The 14,911-nt window shown below is 42.5% G+C and overlaps 2 protein-coding genes across 2 annotated transcripts; one reads left to right on the forward strand and one right to left on the reverse strand.

Moving 5' to 3' along the window:
• Positions 1-3,397: 3,397 nt before the first annotated feature.
• Positions 3,398-3,724, forward strand: PAAG_02531 (hypothetical protein; the record flags this gene model as incomplete). The annotated part of the gene is made up of 1 exon (XM_002795779.1): positions 3,398-3,724. The coding sequence occupies one exon, from the start codon at positions 3,398-3,400 to the stop codon at positions 3,722-3,724; it is 327 nt and encodes a 108-aa protein (XP_002795825.1).
• A 1,268-nt stretch (positions 3,725-4,992) lies between these two features.
• PAAG_02532 (ataxia telangiectasia mutated) lies at positions 4,993-14,762 on the reverse strand (the record flags this gene model as incomplete). Its single annotated transcript, XM_015844669.1, has 9 exons — positions 4,993-5,292; positions 5,616-6,608; positions 6,666-7,727; positions 7,782-8,172; positions 8,241-12,696; positions 12,756-13,087; positions 13,141-14,499; positions 14,566-14,608; positions 14,684-14,762. The coding sequence occupies 9 exons, from the start codon at positions 14,760-14,762 to the stop codon at positions 4,993-4,995; spliced, it is 9,015 nt and encodes a 3,004-aa protein (XP_015701717.1).
• Between the last annotated feature and the right edge of the window lie 149 nt (positions 14,763-14,911).

Genomic DNA, 14,911 nt, shown 5'->3' on the forward strand with positions numbered 1-14,911 from the left:
AATCATTAAATATCCAACCCAACTATCTTCAACACATCATCTCTTCACACTTTTTCATCAAATTGTCTTTATCTCAAGAATCTTACATACAGTTGGCCATTGCTTCATATAAATCCAAAAAAAAAAATATATATATCAAAGGCAAAAGCTTCAAAGATATATGAGGTTCCTGAAACTACCCTGCACAAATGACTTGGCTGACATCAAATCACACTTAGAGACACACACAAATGGCCACAAATTGACAGAGATTGAAGAGAAAACCCTTCTCAAGCAATTACTGAATGCAGATAAGTGAGGCTTTTCAATTTGACCAGAGTTCTTACATGGAATGACACAGATTCTACTTCAAGCACATGCTCTTGATTCTATCACCACCCTTGGAGTCAACTGGGCATTCAGATTCATTCAACATCATCCTCAACTATATACACACTATAATTGCTGTATATCCTATTAACAGGCAAGGCAGGAGGAACCAAAGATTATAAAACAATGATTAGAGATGGTACATGAAGCTATTCAAGAACATGAAATTCATGAAGATGATATCTAAAACTTTGATGAGATTGGCTTTGCAATGAGGCTTTGTACAACCTCTAAAGTCATTACTGCAGCTGAGCGCAGTGAGAGGCCATGTACAGTTATTCAGGGAAATCATGAATGAGTCACAATTATTGAATGTATAGGATCAAATGAATGTTCTATTTCACCGGTGATGATTCTAAAAGGAAAGGAACATCAAGCATCTTGATATCAAGAATCAGCTCTTTCTCAGAATTGAAGGATAGCTATGAGTGCTAATGGCTGGACCACTGATGTAATAGGCCTACACTGGCTAAAGAAGGTGTTTGAACCATACTCTAAATGCTATTCAGTGCGTGTGAAGCAGTTACTCATTCTTGATGGTTATAGTAGTTATCTGACTGCAGAATTTGATAATTTTTGCAAAGATAATGCAATTATCTGTTTCTGCATGCCTGCTCATACATCTCATCTTCAATCATTAGATGTTGGTGTTTTTGAGCCATTAAAATGCGCATATGGAAAGCTGGTTGAAGGAATGATGATTGCAGAAAACAATCATATTGATAAAGATGATTTTCTTTCTCTTTATTCATCTGCACAAGAGAAGGCCTTTACAAAAGAGAATATCTATGGTGGCTTTGCTGGAGCAGAACTTAAACCATTAGATATAGAAAGGGTTCTGTCAAAATTCACCTTTCAACTGTGTACACCAACACCACTGCCCTCATCATTAATTAATGATGAGGGCTTGATATCCTCAGCATTTCAGACACCTCAAATCAGTCATCAGCTTGATCATAAGATCCATCACTTGCAGAGAAGTCTTAATAAGAAGAGACAGCTATCTAGTAGCCCAATATCTCATCTTCAACATCTTGAGAAGGCTGCACAAGTGGCTATGAATACAACTCTTCTTCTTCATCAAGAAATCAAGATTCTACAAGCAGAGAATGAGTGGAAGACAAAGAAAAAGGCATGGAGACATGCTAATCTAGGTCAGAATACTGTTCTATCTATACAGGAAGGTCGTGGGCGTGTTAGCAGCTTGATATGCAGGTTGAAGCTCAGATTGAAGTTATATCTCACTAGTGAGCTCTATCGCGCTGTAGTGGCTGTGGGACTATTGGACATACTATACACAGTTGCCCCAATAAATAGCTATATATTCAACTATTAGATAGTCTTAATTTATTAATATTTTAAATATTTAAGTGTGTTGGTTGTTGAAGACGTTGAATATTTGATGATTTTCAGAGAGAATCCGCCGCTCGGTGGTGAAGTACGTTACGATATTTACTGGTTATCAAAGCATGAAGTAACTAACGTAATCAACCACCCAACGCCTGTTTACACCCAACGCCCGCTCAAATCTTCATTTTTCATTCATCTTTAACCACCAACAACATGCACCACGAAGCAGTTATACAAGCCGCAATTGATGATTTGAACGCGCAATTAATGCCTAATTACACTGAGACCACTAAAAAATATGGAATCAGCTGATATATGTTGTCAAGGCATTATAAAGGTGTTCAAATGTCAAGAAAGGAAGCAAGCTCTATCCACTGCAAAGCTCTCACTGATTCACAAGAAAAATGGCTCCTTTTTCATATCAATCAATTGGCAGATTGTGATTTCCCTTGTACATCCCAAATTCTTCATAATCTCATTGTCGAGATTCTAAAAGCACCTATTGGAGTCAACTGGGTGACTCAGTTCTGTGAGCATCACAAGAATGTGATCAAGTCACTCTACCTGCAAAATATTGATCAAAAACACAAGATTGCAGACAATTCTGCATACTTCAAGCATTATTTTGATCTTGTAATAGATTTCTTTCTTATACTGCTTTTTTAATTCTCATCTTGCTAATTTATCTTAATTTTTCAGCTGCAGGTAAAAATCATGAAATACAATCTTGAACCTGTGAATATCTACAACTTTGATGAGAAAGGATTCCTATTAGGATTCATTCACACTCTCAAATGTATTATATTGATTAATTTGCTCAAATCAGGCTGTATGATAGGTGCCAGCCAGGATGACAGTCAAGAATTCATAACACTACTTGTCTCAATTTGCACAGATGGAACTTCACTCTCACCTGCTCTCATATATCAAGAGGAATCAAGAGATATGCAAGATACTTGACTTGAAGATTTTGATAGTGAAAAGAATCAGATCTACTTCACTGCTTCAGAAAATGAGTGAAGCAATGATGAATATGAGTTAATGTGATTAAAGAAGATCTTTGAACCTCTTACAAAAAAGAAGGCAGGCCATGAATATAGACTTCTTATATTGAATGATCACTTATCCCATGTTAATATGGCATTCATCAATTATGTAGATCAGAATTGAATTCTACTTGTTGTCTTTTCTCCTCATTCTACACACTGATTACAGCTGCTAGATGTTGGGATATTTGAATCATTGAGTAAATCATATTCCAAGCAACTGAATGAATGAATGAGAACTGAAATGGGATTCATACACACTACAAAGAGGTCTTTTTAGCAGCTTTTTGACACTGTGGAAGGAGGCAGTTACATCTTCAAATATTGAAACTGCATTTGCTACTACTGGCCTACATTCATTCAATTCAGAATGTATTCTTAAAAAGCTTCAAATATGATCTTGCACCTCCTCTGATGCAATATATCAATCAAAAACACCTACTTCTATTGTTGGCCTGCAGAAATTGATAAAGCAAGTCAAGCAATAGCAGCATCAAATATCTAATGATCTCAACCAAGTGATCTGTGCAGGGGAAAATCTTGCTTTTGATAAAGAGGTTCTTTTAATAGAGAATTGACAGCTTCAAAAAGCTCTTAATCAAGAGAGGAGATGTTGCAAGTGTGACAGGGCAATGAGATTGCTAGATCTCTTGAATTTATCATTGATGCAGTTCTTCTCACCAGCAAAGGTGCAGAGCATCCGCGAGAATTTGGCAGCTTCAGAGGTTGCTAAAAAGGATGAGCAAGCTCATAAGGAGGATGCAAAGCTGCAACACACTATTCTTAAGGAACAGAAGGAGGCAGATATCATTCAGCAGAGGATGGAGCAGGAGGCAGCTCACCAGGCCACAAAACAGCAAAAGGAAATGAATAAGGCTGCAAGAGCTGCTCAATGGCAGATTGACAAGGAGCTTAGAGATGAGAAAAAGGCTCAGGAGCAAAAAGAAAAGGAAGAATGAGCTGCCATATAGCTACAATCACAATTGAATAAGAAGATGATTGAAGAATTCAAAAATCATCTTTCTAATCAGGAAAGTAGCCTCAATTTCACAAAGAGTGGCTAAATCACATTTTCAGAGCCCTGTCAGAGTGCCCACGGATCCACTGCCAGAGGGATATGATGATATTGCAATCTCTACTGGTTTAATGACTGCTTGCTCACTGAATCTGCCTCCACCCAAGATTTCACATTCTGGGCAAGTTATTAAGCCAAACAAACATTTACTGAATTAGCTATATATTTTTATATGTAATTTTTCTATATATATTTTCATCCTATAATATATCATCTTAAAATCTAATTGCGTTGTTGAAATAACGTTGAAAATATTTCATCATAGTGATGGCGAAATGGCGGGCGTTGGGTGTAAACGGGCGTTGGGTGGTGGATTACGTTACGTAGTTAGTTAATTCCCAAGCGAGCGGATCACCCAAGCGAGCGGATCAAAATCACTGTAATCCAACTGACTAGATTTTAAATCAAAATTTCTCAACACCACAACACTCAATTAAATTAAATTAAATTACACTAGGTTGAGGACATCTTATTATTGTATGTCTGAGAGTGCCGCAATTGTTGCAGCGTTGTGGAGCTCATTGATGTGATGCTAGCTCAGATGATGGAGACTCACAGGTTTGAATAACTGTCTGTTCAATGGGTGCAGCAGATGGAATAATAAGATCCTGAACTTCATTCCTAGTTAGACCTTCTGTGTGTTGGATTTGATGTCTAGATCTATTCCGCTTTTTGCTTCTCTATCTCATTCGCGTTGAATATATGGGGATAGAGCTCATCCTGACACTTTGACTGACTTAATTACAGTCACCCATTTCTGATTTCCAGACTGTAGAAGCTTTGCCCAGCTGTAGCACTCACTACTAGTAATAATCTTAGTAGAGTGCAGAGTCTTATTGCAAAGTCAATCTCATCAAAGTTGTATATATCCTCTGGCAGAATCTCATGCTCAGCAATTGCAGCTCCAAGGTCTTAAATCAAGTCTGAATAACCTTTATATCCTCACATTTGGCCTAGTCACATGATTACAGCATCTGAAGTAGTGAGTCTGAAGCTGTGGATGGTGTGTCACTAGATTTGACACCTAGTTCTTGCCAACGTGGAGGGGATAGTGGTGAAGATGGTGAAATTCCACATAGCAAGAAGATCATTACCTGTATCTTCAACAAATGCTGGCTGTTGGGGAAATCCTCATTTAGCTTGATCCAACACTCATTCAACTAGCCTATTCTCTTCAACTTGGGTTAATTCGGTTGAATTTGAATGTAGATTCATGCGAGAAGTCCAGCCATTGAGTTGATAATTTAGAGTAGAGGATGACATATTACATACATGTGCAGCTTCATGAATTGAGGATATTTCTTGCTTTTCTAAAGCATTTATCACAAGCTCAAACCTTCCCTCTCTCCAAAGAGAATTTGAAGTGTTTTTATTGCGAATTGGTGGCATAATTGCGTGTTGAGGTGGATGAGTAGTTAAATGAGAAGATATTTTGAATTGGTGATCTGCTCGCTTGGGAATTTGTTAGTTAACTAGTTAATTAGTTAGTTCGAGTAAGGAGTAAAACGTCGCACCTCATGGGCACTAAGAATTAGGAATTCATAATTACAGCTTTACATATCCAGTAAACAATACAGATTGCCGAAAACTATGTGCTAGGTATCGTTCTAAGTCTATATACGCATATTTCGTTTCTCAACAGGTGACAGAGAAACAAATCATATGCAACCTCATTTCACAAGATCACCATAGAACAGAAAATAATCGGCAAAATAATTCGAGGTATCTACGCATATGCAGCCCAACCTGAGAGATAGAATAAGGGTTAGTATCACATCTGTACCGGACGAACCACGGGAAATTGGCTTACCGGAATACAAAACTGCAAGGTTACGCTCATCTGTCGCTTGCTGAATTAACTCATTAACCGTAGCAGCAACGCTAAGGGTTTTCCCAAGCTTCTTCGCAACAACAGTTAAAGCCCGATCGGCCTCACTGGGTTCATTGGGGTTCTTGCTTTTGCCGCCTTCGCTGGCCTGATCCGCGCCACCAGCCGCCTCCTGTGTATCCTGCATTTTCTTAATGCGCAGCGGGGATAGTGACCAACTGTACAGCGGATCATAGCGCAGGACGTCTAGAATAGTCATAATGCTATACGATTCTTGGCGGAGAGCCTCGAGGGTGAATTCGCAGCAGCGTCTGAACACCCCCTCTGTCTTGGTGATGCCCATTCCATCAACAAGATCGCGGGTTAGGCGGAATGGAACCATCTCCGGGATTGGTAGGACACGCCCTTGTTCAAAAGCAACCCCTAAATCAATATGAACCACTTCCCCAGTTTTCTCATCGAGAAGGATATTGTGTCCATGCCTATCACCCAAACCGAGCACATGACCTAGCATGGAGATAGCAGCAGTACTTCGCGTGTAAGCCAGGCGCTTGCTGAACCAGTCATCCGGCTCTTTGAATTTTTCCATGAAAAAGAATTTCATGACCGGATGGAAGTGATCCGTTACTTGACGAAAAATCTTTACTCTATACTCTAACGTTCTTGGTTGGGCATCGTTGATATTCTTGCGGCAGGCATTGGGTTTCATATCCTTGGGATAGTGCCTCTGATGGGCAGGCATGAGATAGTCGTGTAAAGGAATGGTGTTTTGCACAAATTCGATGATACCGGCGTTAGCTGTAAGCGGAAGCACCTTATACGTTCGGATTCCCAAGTTGCGCTGTTGGGTGGCTCGATGATCCCGCAGTAAATTGCTGACTTGTTCAAAGACTTGTTCCATAATACTGTCCTGCCGCAAGTCATCATTTCCACCTTTGAACTGAACATATACGTCAGAAATATCTACTTACGAAAGCATAGACTTCACATGACTTACCAGCTGTTTATACTTTAGACCATCTGAGGCAATAGCTGTGACAATCTTGGGGGCACTGACACCTGAAGCGACAGTAAATTCTGGGAGGTATTTCTCAATTCTTGGAACATGGGTGTAATCGCAATCAACCCGGAGGTCAATTTTCATCGTGGGGGGTGGAATATGTTGCCTTCTGATGTCTTGTTCCAACCGCTGTCCGGTAACCGATTTCCTAAGAGCAACTTTCGAACCACTCTTGAGTCCATCATCTAGTTTGTCCATAGCAAATCTAACATAGCTGATATTTGTGTTATGCAGCGTGATCCAGGTGCTCTGTACTTTCGGATCATTTTTCAGTCGGTCGACCAAAATGTTGGCTGCTCTGTAGCGTGAATTCGACATAAGGTCTTTCCCCACTTTAGATTTACTGCTGCTGAACATTTGATACATCCCGTGATAGGGGTGCTCCACGCAAATCCGAAAAATGAGCTCTGACAGTAAAGGTTGAAAATTATCCTCAACATCAAGCAAACGCGACGACAATTGATTCATTAGTGGTGCAAATTTCCGACTTGGGACCGTGCTGATATATTTTGCGACAGCTTCATTGGCTGCTTCACTCTCGGAGTTATCTAACCAGAGAGCACAGCATCGTAAAACATCGTTCTTGAACATATCAGAAGCCCGCAGCGAAAGAAGATAGTTTTCTAAACACTGGCGTAGGAAAGATACCCTGCTTTTCTTCAGCCTTTGGTACTCATTGTCATCGAGTTCAAACCACTGTTTTGCTTTGATTCTATGGATGCGAAGTTGATCTCGCTCTTTACCTCCAGCGGATTTCATCATTTGCTCTAGATCCATTACTTCTTTCTCCTTTCGATGGCGGATCTGTTCGATTCTTCTGAAGTCTTCAAGTCCGTCTGGGTTTTGCAATTGTTGATCACAGAAAGAAGCGAACTCATGGAACACCCGCCCAGCTTCGTCTCCTTCGAAGTTGCCTTTCAATTCCTTCATCGCAGGAACTAGATACTCCTGAATAATTGTATCCGGCTTCTGCAACCTAGCTTCCGCAACGTGGTGACCCTAATGAAATTAGTAACTGATGTCTTTTCATAAGCATAGATTTTAGTTACGTACTAGACTAGCCAACACTTCTGCCTTATTCACAGGAATAGATTGTTTCGGGAGATCTTTTTGTTCGTTAAGCTGCTGTAATATCTGAATTGATGTCGTCATTTCCCCTTGATCCCAAAGCACATTTGCTAAGTCAAACGTGGCTGCAGCATCAATGAACACACCCAAGTCGGCACATGGCTGAATTAATTTAGACAGAGACATCGCAGATTTCAAAGATGCTTGATGTTCGTCGTGTTCTCGGCTTATCTTGAGGGATTCTCGAATAGCCTTAACCTCCAATAGCTGGGCATCACGGGAGCTTAGACCAAGCATGGATCTTAGGTGAGGTTTCCGTTTGATTGACGAGAATAAAGCTTCGTGGCTTGAAAGAATCAGGTTTACATCGCAGAAACTGATGAAGTAATCACGTAAGTCAAAAATTGTTGATATTTTGGAACCCATGTAATGGACTATACGAACCTCTCGAACTTCAGCCATGAACTCCTCGATAGCATTCTCTCCCATTCATCCTGCAACTCTTCGGGAGTTTGAGAGCTCAGGACTTCGTCGACTTCGGTTAACACGCCTAAAGCCCTCATCATAGTGCGAAGCTCAACCTTTGACTGGTTCTCTTCTAACAGGCGGCTAAGGATCTCTGAGATGCAATTATCCAACGTTCGAACCACTTGCATCTTGTTGTCAGAGGAATTCAAACTTTGAAGAACTTTGAAAACATTCCCGTTTGCGGAGGCAGTGGTGGAAGGCAGTGGTATATCCCACTGTTGTAAATACAGTGAAGTTGAAAGCATGCTTTCAAAGACTTCAGCCCTTTTCCCAATACCGCTAGGTGCCACAAACATGGCACTTGCAACCCCTTGGAAATTTGTGGAATTCAGAGCTTTTATAACTCCAAGAGCATTTACTTCTCCGATTGAGTTAGAAAGCTTCATGTCGGTCTCATAATTAGCACTTTGGAATGTCAAATTTTTGAGCCCGGCACTCTCATGTTGAACATTTTCAAGGACCGAGTCCAGAGAAGCACTTTGCTGGATTCCGTAAAATAGATCGGGATCTTCGATGTTTTTAAAGATGTCGTGAAGGAGCAGTAACGAGTCAGATGATTTGGAAATTGCCGATCGTCGAGTTGAAGGTGTTCGCGAGAAATGTATTTCCACAAAAAGAAGAGCAGTCTTATACATTTGACACTGCGTGGCTGCATTGGCGGCTTCCAAATAGTCGATTTCGAGCCAGGCGTCTCGTTGATTCATAGTTGACTCATGGGGGATTTTCTGATGTCTGAGGTAGAGAATGCAGTGTATGATGAGCCGGATGTGTGGAAATACAGTTTCTCGAACATCGCGGAATGCTTGTCGAAACACTTCTGAGATAGCTTGGCGAGTACTCTGTCTGTCCTCATACTCAGAGACTAACACATCATGCACAACACATGGTAAGAGTTTCACGGCTAGAGATGGTATTTCAAAAAGAACTTTTGGCAATGCGCCCATTATGGGGTCGGCTGCTTCCTTATTTGTTAGGCAAAGAGTTACAGCACGGGCCCATTCGTCGACAGGTACATCTGGAATCCATCGAATATCATGGTTGAACTGAGTTCTCTGAGAAGCAGTCAAAGACAGGTCAGGGCATATATACGGTGTCCACGTAAGAGCTTTCATCATTGAAGGAGGAATTGCCGCTGCGCACTCTCCAAGATTAGGGTCCGATGGGAGTCGAGTAAAGATGGTTTGTAAAGCCTGCTCTGCAAGGCCAATGTCTTTGCGGCTATTTGAAAATAATGAGTCACAAAGCATGCGGATAATGGAAAATTTGGACGTAAATCTAATGCATTCGGGTATATCGTCAAAGGAAATGGATCGCGTTTCCTTGAGCATCGAGCCGTCGATTACACCGGTTGACGCATATGCTCGGCCCAATGCACGAGCCGCCCAGAGACGATAACCAGAACTGTGGTCTTGGTGTTGGATGGACTTCCAAACCGTTATCGCGTTCTCCGCAGCAATCTTGTCATCCCCCAAAATATCATCCCGGAAGTTGTTTGGCCTTTGGAAATCATTGCAGACAAGCGAAAAGATCAAATCTGTCGCTGGAGCACTCAATAATCCCTTCCCGCTGGCGCTATCTTGCAAAAGACCTGCCATAAGTTCACCCTCATACGTCCCCTTCGAAGCGTTTCCAGCTAATTGAATACGCTGAGAAGAGCCGACAAGATTTCGAAACGACTTCTCTGACTCTCGGCTAAGTTTCGGAGATATATATTCGTTCAAAAATTTTGCAAACCAGTCGTAGAACATTTGAGCGTTCGATAGTAAGGAATGAAAATGTGTTTCTTGGGCAGTGCTCTTTTGAGAAGAGGAAAGAAACCCTCGGAGCGAGACAAGAGTTGACACCCCGAGTCCTGCCATAAAAGAGGGGTTTTCGAGTAGATACGATCTGCCTTTATCAATGAGATACCAAAAGAGTCCAATGGCATCTCCTGAACAATGAAAATCAGAAAGAAAGGACCTCAGAAAATGTAGAAGCATCTCCAATGGGTATTCTTCAAGAACTACAGGCCCAGCGATGCAGATAAGAATTTTAAGTTTCCGGATGACAGAACAGGCATGGAGAGAGCCCAGGGAGGGGTGGATGGATTCTATCAATGTTCTCGCAACGAAACAAACTAGAGCGGGCGTCCACATCGTCTCAAGGTCATATCCACTCCGTGCGCACAGAAACTCAAACTCATCGAGGAGGTATCTGGCTCGGAAAGATGGCTGTTGGCTAGCAGGGAGTGCGGCCGAGGATGAGCTTCTCTCACCAATGTCTCTCCAGATATCTAGAGCGAATTTAAACGGGGGGCGCTTTTCGAAACCTCTCTCTATCTGCTCCGTTTGATCAACACATTTAAAAAATACAGCGACCGTCTCAGGGAAGAATCTCTCCAGAAGGGAGACAAACTTTTCAGGGCCCAGAAGTTTCTTGATACGACTTTCTGTTCCTTTCGGCTGACTGTCTTGGGAAGGTGGAATACTGATGTCGCGTGCAATACAGTATGCTTCGGCTTTGTAAAAGGATTCTTCAAGCAATTCTGGGAATGGCACACTTAAATACGATGAAACCCCGGCCATCTCATCGTCCTTGCCGCGCATCACAATTTGGGCTACAACTTCATCCTTGACATCAATCAACAGCTCATTGAACGTCTCATAGCCGAATATAGTGAATGGAATAGACCCCAAAGACTCTGTTTCCAACCACGTATAAATCATCTGTGGCGCAAAAAGTTTGAATATTTCTTTGGCATTGTTGAGACCAAGAGAATTTGCGACTTCCTTTAAGCAAGCTTTCGCATAGGGGGATGACTTAGGAAGTTGCCCTGGCGCTTCAAATATGTGATATATTCCGCGGCGAAGGAGGGTATGCCATTTAGATGCTAACTGTGCCAGGAGGTATAGCCGTAGTGCAATGCCCTCGTTCCAGTCGGGGTCATGAGGAAGACTCTCGAGGATATCATCAAATATAACATCATATTCTTTCAATATAAACCGATCGAACATTGACGGAATGATCTTAGACAAGTGGAACTTAACTGTCAAATCTCCATCATAAAGGATTTTCAATAAGCTTGTACGGGGTGAGAGGCGTGAATTTTCCCTACCAAACAGTGGATTGGTTCGCAAAACACTTTCCATTAATCTAGCAATCCGAATCAGAACTCTTGAAGACGCGAGCTTTTTACGAACTATGACACCAGTAAACCAGTCGTAAAGATCTGATGCGGATTCGAAAAGTTCATCATCTTCCTCAGCGGTCCAGAGGTCAACAAAAGAAATCATCAAATTAATACACAAGGATAACGTCCCTTCACACCTTTCAAGCCCGTATGACTGTAGGCATTTTTCTCCAAAAAACTCGAGCAAAATGCAGGCGTCAGACCTAGAGATATTTGGCCAGCTCCCGAGAAGAACCGCTAAATTTGTTCGGCAAGCTAGAATGTCCACCTCGTCAAGGGATGTGATATAGCTGACCAAGGTCTCATTTGTAGGGACTTCTAAGTTCTTTTTTGCCTCGTCAAAGTGATGTAGTATGAATAGATGAGTTGCTGTTGCGCGGCGGATTGAATTCTGGTCTCCGTAAGTAGGCGTGTCCTCTCGATCAAATTTAGGGGCCAGGTCATTTTCCCTAGTGTGACTTTCTTGAGATGAAAATTGAATATCCAGATCCATCAGCTCCGTCGTGGAGTGAGATAGGTCCCGTTCCGCCTTGCGGTGATGATCGAAAACGGAAACCAACCCGGGGGTCATCCGATGCACCGCGTTCAAAACCGGATCTTTGGTGTCAAGTGACAGCTTCAGTGGCAGAATAATCGGGGAGAGAATATCCAAGCACGCGTGGAGAAATTCCACTTCCTTCTTGGCAAAATAGCCACAGAAACTTGTCCAGAGTTTTTCGGTACTCTTTTGTAGAGATTGACAACGAAATGAAACAGGTATCGGAAGCAACTCTGCAAAGATAGTGCTGGTTAAACAGAGAGAAACCAATATTTGGATGATATCAACTGTAACATGTTGACGCTTGTCGTTGCATAGCTGGGTCCAAATTTCATTGAAGCTGTCTATTTTCGTTTGCAGCAGCTCCAAAACAACCTGGTCGTTAGGGTGTTGTCTCACAGAAGATCCAACAGAAGGAGGACTGCCGGTATCGGTTGCAGTCTCATTAGAACGTCCTTGATTTTTAATAAGCAGCAGATACTCAATCAGCTCATAATCATGATGAAGGTTGAAGAAATGTTTGGAGATCCTGCAAAGCGGTCCTGGAAGAGCAGGGTACGCGAATTGGAAAGATCTCCCAGTGCAGCTCATTAGGAGATTCAAAAGGTCTAGAGGTCTTGCATAAGTAGCGACTTGCATCGTATGAATGCGATCAGTCATATTCCCTGAATCTAAGTGTCAGCAAACAATTTGATCTCGCAAATACGTAATTCGCCTAACATACAATTATTTCTTATCCATGCACAAATTTGTTTTGACATATCTTGATTCTGCGCGGGATTGATCTTTGTTCGGAATTCCACCATCGTTGCCCACATCACCAGGGCAGAATCGGTCAGGCCAGCCGGACCGTTGAGATCAATAGAGGACGTCATTAATTCTATTGTATCCACAATACTTGAGTAGTCCAGCAATTTGAAATGCAGGATTGCCGTCATCAAATGGCAGGAAGCTCTGGATGTGGTGGGCGAGGCTAGGGTGCGGGAAGCCAAGTCCCAGACCTGAGTCCACAGAGGTCGTAGTTGCGGTGACGTAGCGGCTGAACAGCTAGCTATGCTGCAAATACACCATCAGTAACCTTCCGTAGGATTTCTACCGATCTGACATACCTTGCAATTGCTATCATAGTCCATGACGCAGATGACCCGTTTTCGTCTAGAATGTTTACAGTGAGCTGTTCAAGAGTTGATAAGAGCTCGTCAACTCCCGGCTCCCAATCTAATAACACAAACGGAAGTAGCTGCAGTGCACATATTCTCGTTAGCCCCGTAGAGGTTGAGGCTTCGCGAACAATGTCCGACAACCTTGAAAGGAGATGTAGTTTCTTATTAGGCCGTCCCACTGCTTGTGAGTCTTCATCTAGAGTGTGGCATATTTTGTCCAAAATCGTGGAAAGATTAGCAATTACTTGTAGGGTTGTCCAATTTTGCTCAGACCTAGGAACACCGAGACGCGGAGCCATTGTCCGAATCCCCAAAGGTCGAGGAATTGTGTCGAAACTAAATACCAAGTCGTCAACCTGCATGAGGTCCTTTTCAGGTTGCCTCATGTACTCTTGACAGATTCTCTCGAGGAGGCCTTGAAGTAACTCGACAAACGAATCTGGTGGGTATGAGAGACCAATTTGTAGAAATACGGGTCTCCCCAGCATCAAAGTTATGAGCATCTCATCTCTTAAGGCAGCAGATTTCGTACGCCAGAACCGTTTGATTATCGGAATTACATCCAAAAGAATATCTCTAACTAGAGTGATGTCATCAGTGACGGATTTCGAAAGGACAGCATTCAGTGCACTAAATGCTGCATAAGGAGCCCTCGATATGCTATTAAGCGACAGTAGATAGTCCACCAGGCCATTGAGCAGCTTCCCCGCGTTATCGAGGACGGGGCTTATCGGACAGGAGCATAGTAATTGAATACAGGTCTCTAGTTCTTCGTTATTTCCAGTGGCATCAGAACGGGAATTTCGACTACGTCGAAAAGAGCTTGGTTCGACTGAATTGGCACGACTGCTTGGTTCATCCAGACTCTCAGACGGAAGACGAGAGCGACTTCGGATGCTCAGCTGGTGTCCCTGACTAGGTTCTATAACGCCGATGGCTCGAAGGCAAAAATCAACCAGATGACGCCAATCATCCTTGCTCAAATGCTCTACATGGGGCGCATATTGTAATGTTATCCTTAAAATCTTTATGTAGTCCCCACTGAGTGGCTCCCAGAGGGCCTCTTCCGGATTTGGGAGCGCATCGGTAATATGATATAGCAGAGCCGTGACAGTTTTCAAGCGTATCCTCTGTACTCCTAACTCAACGGTCGTCCGAAGGGCAGATGCGCAACTTGTGAGCCTCGACGCAGAGGTAGATTTGGAAATGGACGACTTTGTGCGTTTATAGAAAGACTTCTCTATTGATATAAACCGGAACAGAGCCTCGAAAATTTTGTGATACTCTTTGTCACCCAGATTGTTCCTTCAGCAAATAACCACCCATGTCAGTATACCAATACGGATTGGCGAACGCGAATCGGAGGCATACAATTTAGGTGTTTGTCTGCTCTGGAGAAGGATATGTTTTAAATCTTTTTAGCTACAGTCAGCCTTATGTCCATGAATAATATAGTCAGTTCTCTACGTAAGCTAGAAAACGGCATTACCTTCAAGCCCATCTGTCCGATCCTTTTGTTTGTCAGAGCGAATTGCCTCCAGCGCATCCTCCAAGCTGACTTCCTTCATCGTTCCCAAGGCAGCCGCTTCACAATGGATCTAAAAACTGCCCCTGGTAGAACTTATTAGAGCGGGGAGCGGGAAGCGAGGAGAGCATACAAAGGGTTCCTTTCCAGAGAACCATGCTATTTAGATCATTAGAGAAATACTTCATCTCC

This window comes from Paracoccidioides lutzii, assembly GCF_000150705.2.
Source record: "Paracoccidioides lutzii Pb01 unplaced genomic scaffold supercont2.5, whole genome shotgun sequence".
Taxonomy (NCBI): domain Eukaryota; kingdom Fungi; phylum Ascomycota; class Eurotiomycetes; order Onygenales; family Ajellomycetaceae; genus Paracoccidioides; species Paracoccidioides lutzii.